We start from the raw sequence: 20,053 nt of genomic DNA, 5'->3' as shown, positions 1-20,053 counted from the left end.
AGCCCCTACCACGGGTTCACACACCTGCTGAAGGAGCAGGGCAGACGGTGCGGGAACCCCTGTCCACACACGCTGGCCACTTCCTCTGGTCCCACCAGCAGGTCTCCCAAGGGACAGCTCCTCCTTGTAGCCCACCTGCAGCCCTCCCGGCCCCGCGACTATCCCAGAACCAGGCCCCAGGGTGGGTCTCTCACCCTCAACCTCAGAGCTTCCTGAGCAGGGACCACTGAGTCAGGAAGAAACCTGCAGAGCTTAAAGCTGACAGGAGAGACAGGGAGACTGCAGGTCTGGGTAGAGTTGGGATGGCCACAGCACTGGCCTGGGGGTGAACTTGGTCCAGCTGTCACCACTGGGGACTGAGCACTTCCCCACCAAATGGAGAGGGCAGTGACTTTTGCGGTGCCAAAATTAACAGCATGAAGCAAAGAGCAGTGTTTATGTACAAGGAAGTCCCTAAATCACAAAGCACGGTGCCAACAGGTAAAGGGTGGCCACCCCGCCAGCAGGGCAGCAGGGGCAGAGCCAGTCCCTTAAAAGGAGGAAGGATGAAGGCGCACAATCACGGTCCCAGGTCCCAGATTTGTGTGTCCTCTGGGCACTGCGTGCCCTGAGATTGACTCCAGGCCGCTCCAGCTTGGCAGCATGGCCACACGCGAAAGGAGATCTATGGAACCGGCGGAGAGAGGAGACACTAAGTCATCTCCACCGGCACCGCATCGGTAGGCAAGTGCAACGATGCCAGCTGGGAGCCAACCAGGTGAGCAGCTGGGACAGCCTCGGGGGACCGCAGGGCCTGAGAAACCCGGCGCGATTCTTCCGCTGCACGGGACGCGGAGCTCAGGGACCATCCTCGCCTCAGGGGCTGCTCGCAGGGAAGGCGCGTGCCCGAAGTGAGGCGCAAAGGTGACGGCCGGGGTGGGGATCCCGGAGTGGATGGCTCGGGTGCAGGCCCCGGGTGGGGGGGCCTGGGGTGGACGGTCCCCGATGGGGGTCCCACGGTGAACGATCCCGGGTGGGGATCCTGGAATGGACGGCCCCGGGTGCAGGTCCCGGGGTGGGCGGTCCCGGGTGCAGGCCCCGACGGGGGCCCGGGCGCGAGGTCCCCGGTGGCCGATCCCGGGTGGCCGGCAGGTGCGCGAGGGAACAAAGCGGCGGGCGGGCGGCGGCGTACCTGGGCACGCAGCTGGGGCTGGAGCCGTCCACTTCCCAGGTGGCGAACAGGTTCATGGGCACCGGCGTGTTGAGCGCGGCGGGCGGGCCGGCCAGGCCCAGGCGGCCCCGCTCGGCCATGGCGCCGGCCCCGCCGCTCCCTCGGCGGCCTGGGCTGCGGCCGGGCCGCGGACGCGCGGCGGGCGGGCGGGCGGGCCGGGCGCGCGGAGGGCGGCGGCGCGGTCACATGGCTGCCGGGCGGCGGGGACGGCCGGGCCGGCGTCGGACAGGCCCGCGGGCGGTGACCAAGCTGCGGCCGCCCCGCCCCGCCCCGCCCGCGCGCGCCCCCGCTGCGCGCTCCCTTCTCCGACCGCGCCGCCGCCGCCGATTGGCTGGGCGTGCGTGCGCTCGCCTCCTCGGTCCCAATGGCGGACCGCGGTGCGCTCACCGGAAGTGAGGTTCGCGCGCCCCCTCCCGCGGGGGCCGGGGGAGGTGTCCCCGCCCGCGGCCCGCGGGAGCGCGCGTCTGCGCCTGCGCAAGGCCCCGCCCCGCGTGCCGCGCCCCGCCCCCTGGGAGAGGCTGGTAGGGACTGGGAGAGACCCCTAGGGTCCGCCTGCCGCCCGACACCCCGCGAGATCCCCAGGGAGTGCTTATTGTCCCCCTGCGTCTGCCGAGACTCTGCGCGTCCACCGCCTCCCGGTATCCTGCGCATCCTCCGAGTCTCCTCCCGTCCGCGCACTCCCCGTGTCCCCAGGCGCCGTCCTGTCCCCTGCAGTCCCCTGTGTCCCCCGCACCGACCCCTAGACCAACGGGCCCTTGCTCCTCTCGTGTCCCCCGGAGCCTCGCCCACCACTTGAACTCTCCTTGTCCCACCACGGTCTCCTTGTACCCTTCCCTGCACCGATTCCCTTGGCAGACCGCCGGATTGGGCGTGAAGCAGGAGGACCAGGGTCGCGGGCGGCACAGCCCCCTTGCCCCCTGCCCCCAAGGGGTTCCCGCCTGCGGACCCACTGGGGTGCCCCACAGGCTCACTGTGGAGGCTGGTCCTCCACAAATCCCCTCTGGAGTGTCCTTTTTCTGCCTGAGCCTCCTTATTATCCAGCAATGCCCTTTCTGCGGTTTGTACACATGACAATGAACAAGAAGTCTGGGGTCGGTGGTGGTTCCAGGCCTTGGGGCTGCACAGTGAACTTGAGGACCCAGGCCAGGAGGAGGCAATGACCAGAGCTACCCGCCCGCTGGACTCACAGGGCAGGGAGGGTCTGAAAAGACCCTAGGAAAGAACATCTAGGTTTGGGGCCCAAGGAGGTGTCCCCTCCCCCTATCCTTTAGGCGGTGGTTCTGGCAGTCACCAGATCTGCTGTTGAGGGTTAGGAGAAGCTTTTCTGGCATCTCTTCTGTTTCTTCGTAGCCACAGTATTCGCAGTTGCTTTTCTCTCTGGTTCCTGTCTGGGTCTTGTCTGTTGAAACAAGCCCAGCCCAGGCAAGCCCACTTTCTCTCCCTGCCCCCTCTTGGAGTTTACCATCCCAGCACCCCTGTTAGCTCTTTCTCCTGCACAAGACCCCACGCTGGCTCCCTCCTTTGTAAGAGCTTGGCCTCCAGCTATGCCTCCCTATCTGGAGCTGCAAACAGCTGTGGCTGCTTAAAGCCAGGGTGGCACTTTGGAGAGAACAAGAGAATCTGTGTTCCCCACATGTTCCTGCTCCTTTGGGTGGTACAGCTGAAAGCCACGCGGGGCTGTCTGTCCTCCGCCAGCTGGCTGGGTATTGTCTTACATGGCCGCCCCTGCCAGGCAGAGTGCCTGTGGGTCTCAAACCTATGAGATGGGGCGGAGGATGTTCAGAGAGTGGCTGACAGCCCCTGGGAGGACAGGCGCCCACTGACCTCAGCACTTGGCGTGCTGTGGTGCCGGACGGCGAGAGGTGCGGTGCCCAGAAGAATGGACCACCCTACACTTTGTGTCTCTGTGCGCCGGCCTCACCCAGGAGAGGAGTACACCGGGGGGATCAGGTGAGGAAATGTGGGGTGACTAAGCTGTGTGCAAGGGGGCTCGACACCAGCTGCCCGCCACAGTAGAGCTGAATCCCTCCTCTGTACCCAGCACCACTGTGAGCCCTTCATGACGTGACAGCCCTGTCCCACCCCCATTGTACAGATGGGGAAACTGAGGTTATGCAGCTACTAAGGAGAGGAGCCAGGGTGTGGGCCCACACAGTCCAGCCCGGAGCTGCCCTGATAACCACTACAGTGCTAATGTTTAACTCCTTCTGTGAGGCAGGGGGGGCGGGGACTGGAAATACCCTGTGTGCACTGTACCTGTGACTCTGTTTACATGTGTTTGTTTTTTAATGTGGGACCATATAGACACCAAAATGTTAGTGGTGGAGAGTCAGAGGGGACAGGTACCACTTTGGTGATCAGAGTCCTATTTTGGCCAGAGCCTGTTACAGACGTTGCCACCATCTGTATTTGAAAGTGACTCTGTGTTTGTCTTTCTCCTGTGGACTTGGGGGTCCCAGGATGAGTGCCCTGAAAGCTGGAAGGACGCCACTCCAAATGGTGCAGTGACACACAAACCCCAAATGTCTGGAGCACATCTGCTCTTTCTGTCGGCTGTTTCTTTAAAACAGGAACTTGGTTAAAGAGAAACTTCTCTGGACAACGGAGGCTGCGTAGTTGGGAAGGAAGCAGAGAGGGCTGTCCAGAGCCCTGGGGTCCCAGGAGGGGTCCCTGAAAACCTTCGCTGAGGATCTGACAGTGCACCACCTGCCTGCCAAGTTTTTCAAATGAATTAAGGCCTCAGATTTCGAATAGTGTAGTAAGACTCCCGCTGTGTGGAAGGCCCCCCCCATACCCAGATGATGAGATGCATGGAGGCTGGCAGCCCCTTTCCTGCGGTCCCACCCATCATCGCTGGGTGTCCCTGCACCTGCAAGTCAGGGCTCTAGCGCTCTGGACCTCTGGCTCTTTGGAAACGCATTCATCTATCCAGCCTGAGTTAAGACAAATCACCCGAGGCGTGGGATGTGATGAGGCCCCAGGCAGGGCGGCCCCCAGGGCCAGGAGCTCCCCTCCACGCGCAGACACTGCGGGGCTTCAGTCGGTCAGGAACCATGGTGCCTGTCTTCCCGTACCTGGAGCACCTCGGGCTGGTGCGCGCAGAGCTGGGATAGTGTGTGCTGGCCCGGCCTCCTGCCGCACTCATGTGGGGAGGCCAGCGTGCACCTCTACGCTGTGGCCTGTGGAGTGGCTCCAGCGGGTCAGATGAGGGCTGGGGCCTCCAGTGGGACCCGGGCACCGTTCAGCTGGATGGCTCCAGTCTGCTCCAGCCCACAGCTTTGGATGGAGCTGCAGAAACCCCTTGGATGCAGCCTCTGTCCCATCCATTCCTGTGGGTGGAAGACATCATGGGGCTGAGGCACCACCACTGAGGTAGGGTCAGGGCTCTTTGCACAGAGGACACAACAGATCACAAGGAGTGGCCAGGGAGGCAATTGTCTTCCAGGGAAAGGACAGCTGGGACCAGGAATCCAGGAGCCTCCTGGCGAAGGGCAGGGGTGCCGGGGTCGGGAGCAGGAAGGTGCCTGCAGAGTACCAGCGTCCAGGGTGTGTCCGAGATGCTCTGTGAAGGTGGGAGAGGACCGGGGGCACCTGATACAAGAGCGACGTGGGATGGGTGGGCTCACCTTGAGGGCACCACCAACACCCCATCCGCTGATGCTCGGCACAGTTCTGGAGGTTCATGGCCACTTCGACAGGCCTGCCTGCCTTGTTTACCTGTCCCCGCGAGACGAGACCGTGAGCTTCATGAACCGAGACGGTGCCCGGCATCTCCCCTGGGATGCCCTCCATTCGGCTGGCATGGCACAGGCATTCCCCTGACCGTTCCTGTTGCCTGACCACTAAGGAAGCTAGAAACTCCATCAGGCGTCCCAGGTGACCCTTACAGAGTTCAAACATTTGTTCATTTAATAAATGATCGTCAGGCCAGTTTGCAACCCTAGGAACACAGAAAAGAAAAAGTGGAGCCCAGTTCTCACCCCTTGCATGCACATTCTCCCAGAGAGAGAATACGAATAGGTCAGCCAACACACAGAGCCTTGTGCTTCCAGACAGCGGGCGCTGTGCCTGGGACAGGTGGGCGGGAGGGCGGGCTGGGGCTGGGGACTGAAGGGCTCAGGGAGGGAGCCCCCTGCCGGGATCAGGCTCTGGAGGGGTGGAGTACTCCCAGAGAAGTTGGATCGGGTCTGCCCTCAGGCTGGTTTGCACTAAAAATTCCTACTCCCCATGTGCTCTGGGACCCTAAGCCAAGATGTGATCTCGGAGTTCCAGGTTGGGGGGTCCTGGGTGGCCAGCGGGGGGGCAGCACAAGCCCGCCCAGGTGGGCCCCCCTTCAGCCCAGACTGTGCAGGGCTGTGCCCCCAGAGAAAGGCACCCAGGCAGGGGGTGACAGCCCCAGAGGGGAAAGCCCCCATGGGTTTCAGATTGAAGAACCTCGGATGGTAGAGTTATTACCTACAGACCAAAACACATGTGGGTTCAAAATAAACATGAGGAGGAAGAACACACTATAAAAACAAAGACCACAGAGGATTTCTATTACAAAAAACGTTTGTAAAGTTCAGAGGGTGGGTGGTAATAGCAGATTAGGTGCAGCTGAAGACAGAATCGGTGCAGTTGGAGATGGCGTGCTGGAGTCAGCCAGGCCGACAGGCCATGAGACAGGCTGAGAAGGCGCAGACGGCTGAGAAGTTCGAGGGCGGACATGTGCTCAGAGTCAGGCAGTGTGGAGGCCACCTCGCCAGCGAGAACGCTCGGAGTCGTGCAGCTCCAGGCCTGAGCGTCTTGAGCCAGCGAGCAGAGGAAACAGCAAGTATAGGGGTCCCACAGCCAGAACTGGAGTCCCTCTGACCCCCAGCAGAGGGTGGAGGGATGTGGGAGGAGGGAGAGAGGTGCCCAGCCGGGAGCCCAGCAGCCCCAGGTAGGGGTGGCGGTCTCCAGGCTTATCCTTGCTGTGCTGCGAGAAACCATGGGAGCGTCTGCACGGTGGGGAGAGATGCTGTGCGTTCTGCTTCTGAAACATGCCTGTTCTGGGGAGACTGGGTCCTGGGGCAGATTGGATGCGGGACACCAGTGGGAGGCACGAGACAAGGTGGGACTGGATCACAGGTGGCATGGATGTTGGAGGAAGTCTCTGCAGGATGGGCAAATGGACAGTAAGGACAAATTAGGAGATGGGATGGAGGTGGTGGCTGAATGCCCTTCGCCACAGGGGAAGGTGACAAGGTTAAGGGGCACAGAGATAGTGTAACATTGATACACAAAGATAATAGTGTATGGGGCAGGGGGAGGGAACAGCTCAGTGGTAGAGCACCTGCTTAGCATGCACGAGGTCCTGGTTCAATGCCCAGTGCCTCGGTTTAAAAATAAAAAAATAAATAGTAAAATAAAATAGCAAAGTACTTAGAAGCTAGAAAATGTTCCAGTTCTACTCAGGGAAATGAAAGAGCTTCGCTCCCTCCTTTAACCTGCACCTGAACTGTGATCGTTGTCAAAAGGCCCATGTGGAAATAGTCAAATTAACTCTAAGGTGTTTCTGAAAAAGGGAACATGAGCACATGGCCAGGATGCTTTTGCCAAAGATGGAGGAGGGGACCACACCTGTTACAAGGACGGTGCGACTGACGTCACCAGTCTGCATCCACGGAACCAAGCTGAGAGCCCGGAGACAGGCCAGGATCATGTGGACGCTGGGGTATGCTGAAAGCTGTGTGTCAACCATGGGAAAACACGGGTTACACAGTACATGGTATTGAGGGGGAGGGTGCAGCTCAGCGGCAGAGCCTGCTCAGCACGCATGAGGTCCTGGGTTCCGTCCCCAGCGCCTCTGCTAAAATAACCAAGTAACTAAATAAATAAACTTGAATACGCGCCCCAAATAAAACAAAAACAGAAACAAACACAATAAATGGTATTGAGGCGACTGGCTGACTTTTGTGTTTAACTGACCCTTTATCTTACTTCTTATATGAAAATAAATTCCAAATGAAGCAGGAAGTTTAATCATGGAATAGGAAACTATCAAAGCTCTAGAAAAAATTGGAAAAAGTGGTTTATAGTCTTGGAATGAGGAAGGCCTTGACAAGCAAGTCACAGAACTCTTAGGGGCAAGACTAATAACTTTGTCTATGTTCTTAAAGAAAAGTCCGAGGACAACAAACTGGGAAAAAAAGGCAACAGATACATCAAAGGGCTAATTTTCTTAATCCATAAAGAGCTCTTGCAAATCAGTAAGGGAAAAAAAGAACCTCTTAGGAAAATCTGCAGAAGGTATGGTCCCCATTTCACAGTGACTGTTAAAGATTAAATTGTATAAAGCTACAATCCAATAAATTTTAAGGGGGAACGGGTAATAGATACATAGCACCCCTCCTCGTGATTTTGATATGCGACGCGGTGATTGGTGCCCCGAGGGATTTACATCTGGGTCTCCGTGGTTTACTGGGACCTCTTACAGCTGCGCCTTCGGTGGCAGTTTGAGCTGGCCCTGACAGGAGGGCTCACAGCACAGACATCGGCCAGCAAAGCCAGGCTAAATTTATTGCTTTATGTATTGCCAGACTTCTCAGAGACAGCACCCCGGGGGCTCACGTCGCAGGGGCCTGGCTCTCGGTCTCCTCGCACACTGCCAGCTCCCCTGCAGCCTGTGTGGGTTTCTGTGTGCGTGTCCTGTCTGATCGTATCCCTTCAGGGCCAGGAAAGGATTTTTTTTAGAAGAACTAAGCCCAGGTGCCGACGCCCCACCTCCTGGAACACGAGGGAGAGGCGGGCAGCAGGCATGGCGTTTTCCTCCTGCCCCAGGACCCCCACGGAGCTCTGACCGCACCTGAGCCTACCAGAGGTGAGAGACCTGGGATTCCACGCCTCGGCCGGCCCCCGACACCTCACAGGAAAGGTGGGGTGGGTGCCAGCTGCATTTGACAGGAAGGAGGCATTGGATGACGGTAGCCTTGGCCAGGAGTGCAGGACACGGACAGGGCGTCCCGGACGGACGGGGCGCTCACGTTGCCCGGCAGGCTCCCCGGGGCTCTGTCAGCCCTGACTCTGCGCCTGCATGACGCTGGCCTCTGTCCAGCCACTGCGTCCAATGCCAGGTCTTCTTAACTTTGGATCAGCAGGTGGCTCCCACCCCTTCCTGCAGACTCCTGGGCTCCTCCTGCCAACGGCCACCCCCTCCCTCATCTCCTCTGGGCTGAAGAGGAGCTGCAGTAGACTTGACCCTGCATCGCTTTCAAGGCCAGGCCAGAGGAGGCTCCCAGCTTCCCCGTGGCACGCTCTCCCTCTGTTATGGCCTGAACTGTGAACTCCCTGGATTAAAGCTCTACCCCCACTGGGACCGTGTTTGGAGATAAATAAGATTAAATGAGGTCAGAAGCGTGGGGCTGTAATCCGGTGGGACTGTGGCCTTCTAAGAGGAGGAGAGAAACACCTCTCCGCCGTCCTCTCTCTTTTCCCACTGAAGCAGCCGCCACGCTGTAAGGAAGCCAGGCCACGAGGAGAGGCACGGGCAGGTGTCCCAGCTGGCAGCCAGCACTCAGCACTGGTGCAGACACGTTAAGCGAGTGGTTCTCGGAGGGTCCCAGCCTGGCCTTCCCACTGTGGAGCAGGAGCAGACATGACCCTGCCCACGGAGCCCTGATCGGATGCAGATTCCAGAACAAGATACATGTTGTTCTTGGAGGTGATTTGAAAAAAAAAGAAAAAAACCCAGCTTTATTGAGGAAGAATTCTCATACCACAAAGCCCACCCATTTAGCGCACACAATTAAATTATGCTAGTAAATGTATAAAGCTGTGCAACCATCGCCCCGTTGCGATTTTAGAACACTCTCAGCCCCCTGCGATTCCCTTGTGCCCGCACGCAGTCAGTCCCTCTTCTCACCCCCCACCCCTGACAACACCGTCGGCTTTCTGTCTCCACAGATTTGCCTTTTCTGGGCATCCCACAAGAATGAAATCGTATCAGACGTGGCCTTTCGTGTCCGACCTCTTTCTCTTGGCACAATGTTTCCAAGGTTCACTCAAACAGTAGCTCACACCAGTACTCTGTCCTTTCTGGGACCAGCCGAGCAGTAGTCTGTGGTTTGGACCTACTGCCTTTTCTCTGTTCACTCATCAATGGGCGGACATTCAGGTTGTTTCCAGTGTCTGGTCACATGAGTGACGCTGCCGTGAACACTCGTGTGCACGTCCTTGTGTAGCCGTAGGCTTTCGGTTCTCTTGGGCAGATTCCTGGAAATAGAACTATTGGGTTCTATCATAGGTCTTAATAGGTTAAACTGGTTTTTTTAAATTTGTTACTATTTTTTAAAATTGAAGTACAGTCGGTTACAATGTGTTAAGTTCTGGTGTACAGCATTGTGCTTCAGTCATACATGTACATACCTATGTTCCTTTTCATACTCTTTTTCATTATAGGTGACTACAAGATATTGAATATATTTCCCTGTGCTATACAGAAGAAATTTGTTTTTTATCTATTTTATATATAGTAGTTAATCTTTACAAATCTCAAACTCCCAATTTTACCCTTCCCACCCCCTTTCCCCATAGTAACCATAAGTTTGTTTACTATATCTGTGAGTCTATTTCTGTTTTGTAGATGAGTTCACTAGTGTCTTCTTTTTTCTTTTTTTTTTTAGATTCCATAGATAAGCAATATCATATGGTATTTTTCTTTCTCTTTCTGGCTTACTTCACTTACAATAACATTCTCCAGGTCCATCCAAGTTGCTGCAAATGGCATTATTTTATTCTTTTTTATGGCTGAGTAGTATTCAATTGTATAAATATACCACATCTTCTTTATCCAGTCCTCTGTCAATGGGCGTTTAGGTTGTTTCCATGTCTTGGCTATTGTAAACAGTGCTGCTATGAAACTTGGGGTGCATGTATCTTTTTGAATTAGAGTTCCCTCCAGATATATGCCCAGGAATGGGATTGTTGGATCATATGGTAAGTCTATTTTTCATTTTTTTAGAAATCTCCATACTGTTTTCCATAGTGGCTGCACCAAACTACATTCCCACCAGCAGTGTAGGAGGGTTCCCCTTTCTCCACAGCCTCTCCAGCATTTATCGTTTGTGGACCTTTGAACAATGGCCATACCTACTGGTGTGAATTAATACGTTAAACTCTTAAAGACCCTCTTAAGACTTTACGAAACGGCCAAACTCCTTTTCCAGAGTGACTGCACCATTTTACATTCTCACCAGCAATACTTGAAGGTTCGTATTCTCTAACTCCTCACCAACACGTGTCTGTCTTTTTCATTAGAGCTGTCCTGGTGGGTGTGAAGTAGTGTCTCACTGTTGTTGGATTTGTATTTGTGTGATGATTAATGATCTGAGCATCTTTTCACGTGCTTATTGGCCACTGGTGTGTCTTCTCTGATGAAACAGCTCTTTAAATCTTTTCATTGAGCTACTTGTATACTTCTTATTGAATTGTGAGAGTTCTTTACATATTCTGGATATGTGTCATTTATCAGACATATGATTTACAAATATTTCTCCCAGTCTGTGTTCTGTATGTTCATTTCATTTATGGTGTCTTTTGAAGGGCAAAGTTTTACATTTTGATACAGTTCAGTTCAACAGGGATGCTGACAAGCATGTGAGGACAGGTGTGGACGATGTTTCCAACGGTGAAGCCAGGGAGAGGGGCGCCTGACGGCAGAGAAAGTGACAGACTCAGTTGAGTCAGGGGCACACACAGCCCTGGGATGAAAAGCTGCCAGTAAAATGGAGTGGTCACGTGGTTTTAACGTTTTCATAACGTGGAGAAAGCTCACCGCGTTTGACTGCATGGGAAATCGGGATGTGTAGCTGCAGCAGAAGCACCCAGGCCTGGGTGACACAGAGATGAAGCACTGCGGCCAGCCCTCCTGCTCCTGCCCGGGCGCTCCTGGGCCCTGAGAGTAAGGGGCACCTTTGCACTTTTTTAATTTTTAAAATTGAAGTACAGTCAGTTATAATGTGTCAATTTCTGGTGTGCAGCTGAATTTTTCCGTCATACACGTACATACATAGATTCATTTTGAGATTCTTTTTCATTGTAGGTTACTGCAAGTTATTGAATATAGTCCCCTGTGCTGTATGTATTTAAATATTAATTTTTTTCTGTGTCCCCCACTGTGAAAATTATGTACCAATAAGCCAGGACACGAGCTAAGATGTTAGAAAAGGAAAGGAAACAGCCAGGGCTTTAAATGACGTTCACAGGTAATTCACAAAAGGCGGAACACTGATGTTCAACCTTGGTGCTGTTCGGATTAATGGAGGAATGAGTTCTGGTTTCCCTTAGAGCTTTCTTTGCTTTCCTAATGTTCAACAATTAGCAAAAGTGATTTTGGTACTTGGAAGCAACAGTATTTCTCAAGCCAAAGAAACAAAGTCTGGTGGAATTGGGCCCCGAATGCTGGGTCTTGGGTTTTGCACTGTAACAAGTGCAGAGGTGGGAGGGATGGTGCAGTTCTGAGCAAAAAGAGGCCCGAGTGCCATGGTAGTTTTGAACGATTTGTGTTGGTGGTGTGGGACACAGGAGAGAGGGATGTCTGGGGGCACCTGAGCTTCAGGTGTCCAGGGGCAAGCTTCCCCGGAGGGGGTGGGCCTGGCTGGCTGCTGAGAGAGCTGCAGGGAGGACAGCCTGGGAGTGACCTGGTGACCACTTGGGTTTGGTGGAGGAGGGGAAGAGAGAAGTTAAACCAACCTGGGGTGTGGAAACTGACAGCCTCCCCCAGGAGAAAGAGCAGTTCCTGAAGGGGACCCAGCACAGAAAGCACGAGAAACACACATAGGAAAACCAGACAATGTCTGGGGCGTGGAGTCGGAGATGAGGAGCTCGGCTCTGCCAAGGGGCACTGAAGCATCACACAGACGCAGCACCTCTCCCAGGAAACGTCCAGACACTGCAGACCAGGGAACCCACCCCCACTGTGTCTGTTAAGGGGTAATTTTAACTGGGATGAGCTGGAATTAACTGGAGGCACAGAGAGGGGCAGATTCACCCCAAGGGCGGCCTGGGTGGGGTGGACGGAGGAGGGATGTGAGCTCCGGGAGGTCATCCTTGTCCACCGAGGAAAACAGACCCACCCAGCAGATAACCCTTTGGGCCAGAGGATTATGTGTTTGTACATGAGATTAAATTGTGCAGCAGGGTGGGGTTTGCAAAAACTGGTCTAGCTCTTCTAGTAACATTGAGTGCTGATCTGTCTCACCTAGTATGACGCTGGGGCAGGGGCTGTGTCACCGCTGTTGTGTCCCCTCCCCAGGTCCTTTCCTTCTCGGGACATGTGTTGGGGTCACTGGGGTTAGCTGAGTGACATGAAGACGCGCAGAGACATGAAGACATCCAGTAGACCCTGGTCCTTGACCTCGGGGTCTGCTCCCCAAGGACACCCAGCAAGGAGGAGCCAGGCACTCCTGCAGGTGGCTCTCCTGGACCCTCTAGACCTGTGCCTGACAGCTGACCCGGCCTCAGTGTAGCCCCAGGGACAGTCGGGGAGGCAACACCTTGGCTGTCCACAGCCTCAGAGCCGGGAACGGTGTAGCAGCCAGGTCGTCTTCAGACCCTTCATTTGCCAAGTCCGATCCTTACAGACTTGGAGAGGAAAGGCATACTTATTAACTTGGCCTTGACACCTGTCTTGTGCTGGTAAGGAACAGGGATTCCCAGCTTGCTAAGCTGTAAGCTGTCGGCTGCGACTCTCCCTGGCCCACCTGGTCGCTTCCGCATGTGAACCTCTTCCTAACAGCTGAAGAGGTGCCTTCTCTGAGCAGGTGGGACTAGGAAAGTTTCCGTCCCCAAAAGGCAGTGGCCACAGCCATGGCCCTGCCCCTCCACCTGCAGGCTCAGGACACTCTCGATATCGTCACAGCTTTCTGGCGAGCTGAGAATTCAGGCCTCGGAGGAGCTGTAGGAAGGAGTCAGGCCTCCATCCACTCTGCCTAGGGCAGGGGCCAGAGAGGAGCTAGTGGGGCAGCTGAGGTGGGATATGGGGGCCCTTGGCTTCTGTGGTGGAAGATGGGCTCCCCCGGCACACCCAGGTCGCACATGACAGGGTACCAGGGTTTGTATCCTGAGCACTCTGCAATTGTAACGATGTCCATGGACGCAGGCTCCTGGTCCCCTCAGAACCAGGCTGGAGGTACCGCCACCCCTGTCATGCAGACGAGGAGACAGAAGCCAGGAGAACTCGCCCACGGCCACGGAGCTGGAGAGCAACCCAGGTGCAGAGCCTGGCCCGGCCCTCTCACCTCTCTGACGCTGCACATGGGAGTGTTGTCAGTGCACCGGGACCTGTTTTGACCTGGTGTGGAGGGTGACACACACGGGGACAGCTGCCTTTGAAAGGCGAGGCCGAGAAACAGGAAAGCAAAGACCCTCACAGAGCCTGGAGTCGAGCCGGAGTCTTATCCATGCCCCACTGCGTCACGGTGGGCCCTGGCCTGGGTGACTGACAGGTGGAGAGTTAAGTCTCCCCGAATAGCAGAAACATCGCCCCGAGCCTCACGATTTCTCTTCACAATGATCATCACTTATTCCAGAATTACCAGGTCTGCCAGGAAACAATTTCACATAAACCAGGAATTTATGCCAGACATAAATCCCGAGGTCACGAGACTGGACGTACCAGAACAGACCGTAGTGGGATTAATACGTTCAAGAAAATAAACGAAAAAGATGCAAAATTCCATCAGAGCATTGAAATCGAAAGAAAAAGAATCACATGGACATTCTAGAACTGAAATACAAAGTGACTGAAATGAACAACTGAATAGATGGTTTTAAAAGCAGATTACACGCAGCAGAAGAGCGGATTAGTGAAATGGAAATTATGTAAGTAGAAAATGCCCAGATGAAACAAGGAGGGGAAAAAAGGAGTGAAAGTACGAAGTGGAGTATGGGGCACAAAGGGCACAGAGAGACCCTGACACAGGTGTCACTGGAATCCCAGAAAGAACGCCAGAAAGTAAGCGAGAACGGCGCAGAAACAATTTTGAGTATTGGCCCAGGATTTTTAAAAAACAGTGAAAGACAAAAAGCAATAGATTCAAGAAGTTGTATGTGTATTTTAACTAGCATAAATACAAAGAAAATACATTCAGGAACATTCTGGTAAACTGCTGAAAATCAAAATTTTAAAAGCATCCAGGAAAAAATGGTACATTACCTTCAAAGGCCAACAAAAAAGATTCAAAGCAAAAAATTTTCTTTAAACAGAAACGGTGGAAGCAAAGAAGACAATGGAATGAGCCTCGAAAGTGCTGAGAGAAAGTGACCGACAGCCTCTGATTCTGTGTTGGAGCCCAGCTGCGCAGGCCCCTTCTGCTGGACCCTTGTGCCCTCTCTAGCTGCTCCCATCAGCAGCCCCACCCCCCAAGGCAGCAGCTAGGCTGCAGAGTCCCCTGTGCACCCCACGCTCAGGGACGCCCCCCACCCTGGGGTCCACGCTTGGCACCGTGGATTTCTGCAGCCAGGGTGAGGGGTGGGCTCCCTCCTCTTGGCGCCTCCATCTCCCCATGGCGCCCTGGCGCTCTCCTGGATGGGGAGGAGAAGCCTGTTCCCTCGGGCTCCCTGCAAGGAAACAGCATCACAGAGGGAGGGCAGCGCTGGCCCAGCCCGGCCATCTGGGTGGGTCCGGCACCTCACCTGCCCTTGAGTGTGAGGAAGCTGAGAGCTCTCTGCTCTTACTGGGGTGCTCAGCTGGGTGGGGAGTCCCATCCCCCACCTGGGACGGCCTTGCCTCCTTCTCTCTGTCCCAGTGACAGGTGGGGGGAGTGAGACAGACAGAGCCACCTCCACATCCCCTGCTTCCTTCTTGGCAGCTCATCTGGGGCTGGCCTGGTTCAAGGTTCACTTAGAGTCTGTTCTGGAACATTCTCCTCTGCTGTGTGGGTAAATGAGACTCTCAGTCCCTTCTGCATCTGGGTCCTCTCTCATGCTGGTGGGACCCGGGTCCTGGAGCTGGTCTGAGAGCTCAGGGACGTCGCTGGGACATCTGATGCCATGTGTACGTGTCAGGTAGGGTAAGGTGGGTGGCCTGTGGTGCTTCTCGCCTTGTTCCCAAGTCCTCCCGCCTTGCGTGTTTGCTGGGCTTCCAGGTGGAGCTCATGCAATGACGGCTGCTTCTGTCCTGCTGCTCCAGGCTCCGTCACCATGGGAAGCCAGCCGCCACTCTGTGAGGACACACAAGTGGCACCGCTAGGGGCCCACCAAGAGCCACACTAGGGAGCTTGGAAGCAGACCCTCCGGTTCCATCCAGGTCGTCAGAGGACTGCAGCCCTGGCGGACAAGCTGACTGCAGCCTTGTGGGAGACCCCAGGCCAGAATGACCCAGATCCCTGACCCTCAGAAACAGCATGAGATAATAAATGTTTGTAATTTTAGTCTATGTGCTGCTGAAGTGAGCACTAAATGTTTGTAATTTTCAGCTGCAAATTTTTGTGATCATTTGTTATGCAGCAACTGGTGATTAATTTACCCAAAGTTGGCCAAAATATGGAGCCACATTGGACTAGGGGACAGTAATTTCATAGGACAACTTGGGGGGATGTTGAGGGTATGCCCCCTTGGAGTCTTCCTTGGGGAACGTCCACTTGTGCCCAGGGACACAAAGACCAGGGTCATCTCTGCGGCTCCCCGGTTTGCTCAGCCCAAGGTGGGTGACAAAAATTCTGCTCTGTTCTTCCAACAAAACACTATACAGCAGCGACAAGGAATGTCTCCAGGTAAATAAATCTCCGAAACACTGATGAGAAAGAAAAGCACCCTGTGGAAGGTTAGATACGAGGTTATTTATGTACAGTTTAAAAACACGCAAAACCATAATGTCCATTGTTGTTAGCCACTATATATAAAAATAGATTTAAAAAAACAGTTTCTTCTGTACAGCACAGGGAACTATGTTCAGTATCTTGTAATAACCTTTAATGAAAAAAAAGAAAACGAATATATGTGTGTGTATGCATGACTGCGACGTTGTGCTGTACGCCAGAAACTGACACATTGTAACTGACTGTACTTCCTTTAAAAAATACTAAATATAGAATATAATGTCCATTGTTTGCAGACAATATAAAACTTGCCTGGCACTAGTGCCGGCCTGGGAGCAGGCAGGGTTACCCTCGAGCAGGGAGCAGGAGGGAAATGGATTCTGGGCGCGCTCAGGGGCTGTGTTCCTCACCAACGAGACTCAACAGACCAGAGCAAGACAAGCAAAACAAGCTGAGAGAGATGACCCAAAGGGCGAACGTGAGAAGCACTAGCCTTTGGTGGCTGAGCAATTTGCTGCTCAGTCTCTTCCTGTTTTCTCTCTGCTTTTAGGTATGCTTTAGGTATTTTTATTAACAAATTAAAAGAAAAGCCACTCGTCTAGGACTTTGAAGGCACGGACGTTGTTCTGGACTTAGCTTCTCAGGTGGCCTTGCAGGTTGTCACGTCCATGCCTGCTTCCTAGCTTAGCTGGCGTGTGGGCAGCCACCTGGCCCTGGCAGGTGAGGCAGTGGTGAGGATGTAGGCTGCACACTGAGGACGGGGCTCGGATGCCGGCCACCCTCCTGGTCACAACAGAGACCCACCAGAGATTTTCAATACCTCTTGTATCTGATTCTGTAACCCAGCAGGACCCTATGGGGCCTTCTGGGAACAGACACCCCCCTCCCCAGCCATGTCCTCTGCCTGCCTCTTGTAGTTTTCTGTAGGAAAACTTAGTCTCCTAGGCTCCCCAAGTTCCAAAGAGTACCTTTGATCAGAGAAATGAGAAAACGCAGAAAGGAAAACACTCAAACAAGACAAAATAATCATAGTTTAATAGTTTAATCATAATCATCATTAAACAAAGCCAACGACCTCTAGCGCCCCCTCCAGGGCTACAGACCACATTTGGAGCCGCGTCCTTGGTGCCATTTTGTGGGTACTGAAACCCCCACCAGGTGGAAGCAGCTAAGTGCCTGCTGCCCACAAGCGCGGAGACCCCAGACGGGCTGGAACCGGGAGGTTGATGATGGTGACTCCCGATGACCTCTCCACCAGCCAATGAGAAGAATGTCCACGAGTTGATCATGCACCCACGGACCCCCTCCCTCACCCTGTCTTTAAAGTCCTTTCCCTGAAAGCCCTCCGGGAGTTCAGGCCTTTTAAGCACTAGCTGCCCGGACTCCTTGCTTGGCACCTGCAATAAACCCTGCACTTCCCTTCACCGCAACCTGGGGTCAGTTGGTTGGCATTACTGCCCATGGGCGAGAGGACCAGAGCTTGGTCCAGTGACAATTCAGGAGTCTTTCAGCTTTGTTCCTACTTTTAGCATGTAGCGCTACTTGGAACGTGTTTATAGAGCTGCTTGAGGTTGGGATTCAGTTTACCCTTTTCCTCCTCTAAATGCAAATCCCAACACCATTGAAGAGTCTGTCTTTTTCTCAGATGACTTGAGGCCGTCATCTTTCTGTGTATAGTTGGGTCTATCTACAGAAGGGCAATTTTCCTCTCCTTGAGTTTCCTTTCTTTTAGAATTTTCTTGACCATCCTTGACTTATCTCTTCGAGACGACTTTAGGATCAGCTAGTCAAGTTATCTGAAAATCCTGTTGACATTTTGGTTGGTACTAAGTAGACTTTATAGACTGACTCGTGAAGAGCTTAAGTATTTACAACTTAGCTTTCAAGCGGGAATGGGACGTTTTCTGACTTCGTCTGCGCTCCCTTTACGTCCTACATTCAAGGTTTAGAGTTTTTAAAAACTGTAGTCTTGAACATTTTCTTTTCGGCTCATTCCCAGGGAGTTACGGGTGTCTGGGCAACTGCGAACGGCATCTGAAGATGATTGAAGGCGCGCGTGGGTGGGGTGGCTGGAACACAGAAACGTGACCGTCACGAGTAACCCCAGCTGACACAAGTAACTGTGTTGGGGGTGCTACACAACGGGGAGCGGGGCTTGCATGGGGTCGGACGAGCACCGTCTGACGGAGGCCCAGGAACCAGGAAGAGCAGCGGAGCGCGCCTGCAAGCGCAGAGGGAGACGCGGGAGCCCCCGGGCCGGGGTCTTCCCCAAGAACGCACCGCCCAGTCCGGGGGCTGTGCTGCTCAGACCCCGCCGCTTGCTTCCGCGCACACCCGGCTCCGCCCGGAAGGGCCCCAGGCCCCGCCCACAGCCCCTGAAGTCCCGCCCACCACCCGAATCCCTCCACGACACCTCAGGCAGCCCCGCCCGCCAGGCTATCAGGCCCCGCCCACGCCAGCGGGCCCGCCCCGGGCCCGCCCCCGGCCCGCCCGCAGACCGGCCCGCCCTCCGCCAGCCGCTGGCTGGCCGTCGTGAGGCCTGTAGGCTCCTAGTCCCAGGTCCGGTGTCTCCGTCCGAGCCCGGAGGTCGCCGTTCGAGTCCTCGCGTCCGCGCCGCGGCCCCGGAGCCCGTGCCCGTCCCGCGGGCGCGGCCGTTGCGGGCGGCGCGGTCCCGGTGCGCGTGGCGAATCTGCCGCTGCGAATCGGCGGGCGCGGCGGCGGCGGAGGCCGAGGCCTCGCGAGAGTCGGGCGGCGCGGACGCGGTGCGGCGGGCCCGGCGGGCGACCCGAGTGGAGGCCGCGCGGGGCGGGCGCGGAGCCGCCGGCATGACGGGCCGCGTGTGCCGCGGCTGCGGCGGCACGGACATCGAGCTAGACGCGGCGCGCGGCGACGCCGTGTGCACCGGCTGCGGCTCGGTGCTCGAGGACAACATCATCGTGTCCGAGGTGCAGTTCGTGGAGAACAGCGGCGGCGGCTCGTCGGCCGTGGGCCAGTTCGTGTCGCTGGACGGTGGGTCCCGGCGGGCGGGGGCCTGGGGCTCGGGGCGCCTGCCTGTGGTCCTGGTAGCGGGGTTCACCGGGCGGGGAGCAGGGTGCGGCCAGCCGCCCCTGGGTCGTGTTGGTCGCTTCCCTCCTTTCAGCACAGTGGGACTCAAGTGACGCGACAGGGAGCGTAAAGGAAAGTCCGGAGCCAGCTCCTCGCTGTGGGGCTCTGCCCGACCCGGCCTGGCAGCCGGCAACCCCGCTCCCCGCAGTCCGGTGTTCAGGGGAGCCCTCACCCCCACCCCCCGCAGTCCGGTGTTCAGGGGAGCCCTCGCCCCCCCCGCAGTCCGGTGTTCAGGGGAGCCCTCGCCCCTCCGCAGTCCGGTGTTCAGGGGAGCCCTCACCCCCACCCCCCGCAGTCCGGTGTTCAGGGGAGCCCTCGCCCCCACCCCCCGCAGTCCGGTGTTCAGGGGAGCCCTCGCCCCCCCGCAGTCCGGTGTTCAGAGGAGCCCTCACCCCCACCCCCCGCAGTCCGGTGTTCAGGGGAGCCCTCGCCCCCCCGCAGTCCAGTGTTCAGGGGAGCCCTCACCCCCACCCCCCGCAGTCCGGTGTTCAGGGGAGCCCTCGCCCCCCCCGCAGTCCGGTGTTCAGGGGAGCCCTCGCCCCCCCGCAGTCCGGTGTTCAGGGGAGCCCTCGCCCCCCCCCGCAGTCCGGTGTTCAGGGGAGCCCTCGCCCCCCCGCAGTCCAGTGTTCAGGGGAGCCCTCACCCCCACCCCCCGCAGTCCGGTGTTCAGGGGAGCCCTCGCCCCCCCCGCAGTCCGGTGTTCAGGGGAGCCCTCGCCCCCCCGCAGTCCGGTGTTCAGGGGAGCCCTCGCCCCCCCGCAGTCCAGTGTTCAGGGGAGCCCTCACCCCCACCCCCCGCAGTCCGGTGTTCAGGGGAGCCCTCGCCCCCCCCGCAGTCCGGTGTTCAGGGGAGCCCTCGCCCCCCCGCAGTCCGGTGTTCAGGGGAGCCCTCGCCCCCCCCCGCAGTCCGGTGTTCAGGGGAGCCCTCGCCCCCCCGCAGTCCGGTGTTCAGGGGAGCCCTC

General features: G+C 56.2%; 2 protein-coding genes and 1 long non-coding RNA gene across 6 annotated transcripts in view; 1 reads left to right on the top strand and 2 right to left on the bottom strand.

The window, feature by feature from the left end:
- The window catches only part of PACS2 (phosphofurin acidic cluster sorting protein 2), a 54,711-nt gene extending 53,229 nt beyond the window's left edge, over positions 1 to 1,482 (bottom strand). For 2 of the 4 annotated variants that reach the window (XR_012073866.1, XM_072963878.1), the window contains exon 1: positions 1,172 to 1,482. Coding sequence is in view for 3 of the 4 variants with exons in the window: in XM_072963878.1 (XP_072819979.1) it covers positions 1,172 to 1,290 (119 nt within the window). In the remaining variant the exon portion in view is untranslated. The remainder of the gene's footprint in view (positions 1 to 1,171) is intronic. The other 2 variants (XM_072963877.1, XM_072963876.1) reach the window with 2 other exon arrangements.
- A 15,531-nt stretch (positions 1,483 to 17,013) lies between these two features.
- Positions 17,014 to 18,545, bottom strand: LOC140697031 (uncharacterized). Its single transcript, XR_012073865.1, has 2 exons — positions 18,486 to 18,545; positions 17,014 to 18,056 (listed from the first exon to the last, which is right to left on the bottom strand). It is a non-coding gene; the product is annotated as an uncharacterized lncRNA (long non-coding RNA).
- Positions 18,546 to 18,675: 130 nt separating this feature from the next.
- The window catches only part of BRF1 (BRF1 general transcription factor IIIB subunit), a 47,314-nt gene continuing 45,936 nt past the window's right edge, over positions 18,676 to 20,053 (top strand). The window contains exon 1 of the mRNA XM_072963872.1: positions 18,676 to 18,996. Coding sequence (XP_072819973.1) covers positions 18,813 to 18,996 — 184 coding nt within the window. The 5' untranslated portion in view covers positions 18,676 to 18,812. The remainder of the gene's footprint in view (positions 18,997 to 20,053) is intronic.

Source organism: Vicugna pacos, chromosome 6 (genome assembly GCF_048564905.1).
Source record: "Vicugna pacos chromosome 6, VicPac4, whole genome shotgun sequence".
Taxonomy (NCBI): domain Eukaryota; kingdom Metazoa; phylum Chordata; class Mammalia; order Artiodactyla; family Camelidae; genus Vicugna; species Vicugna pacos.
This window is presented reverse-complemented; position numbering and strand designations above follow the sequence as displayed.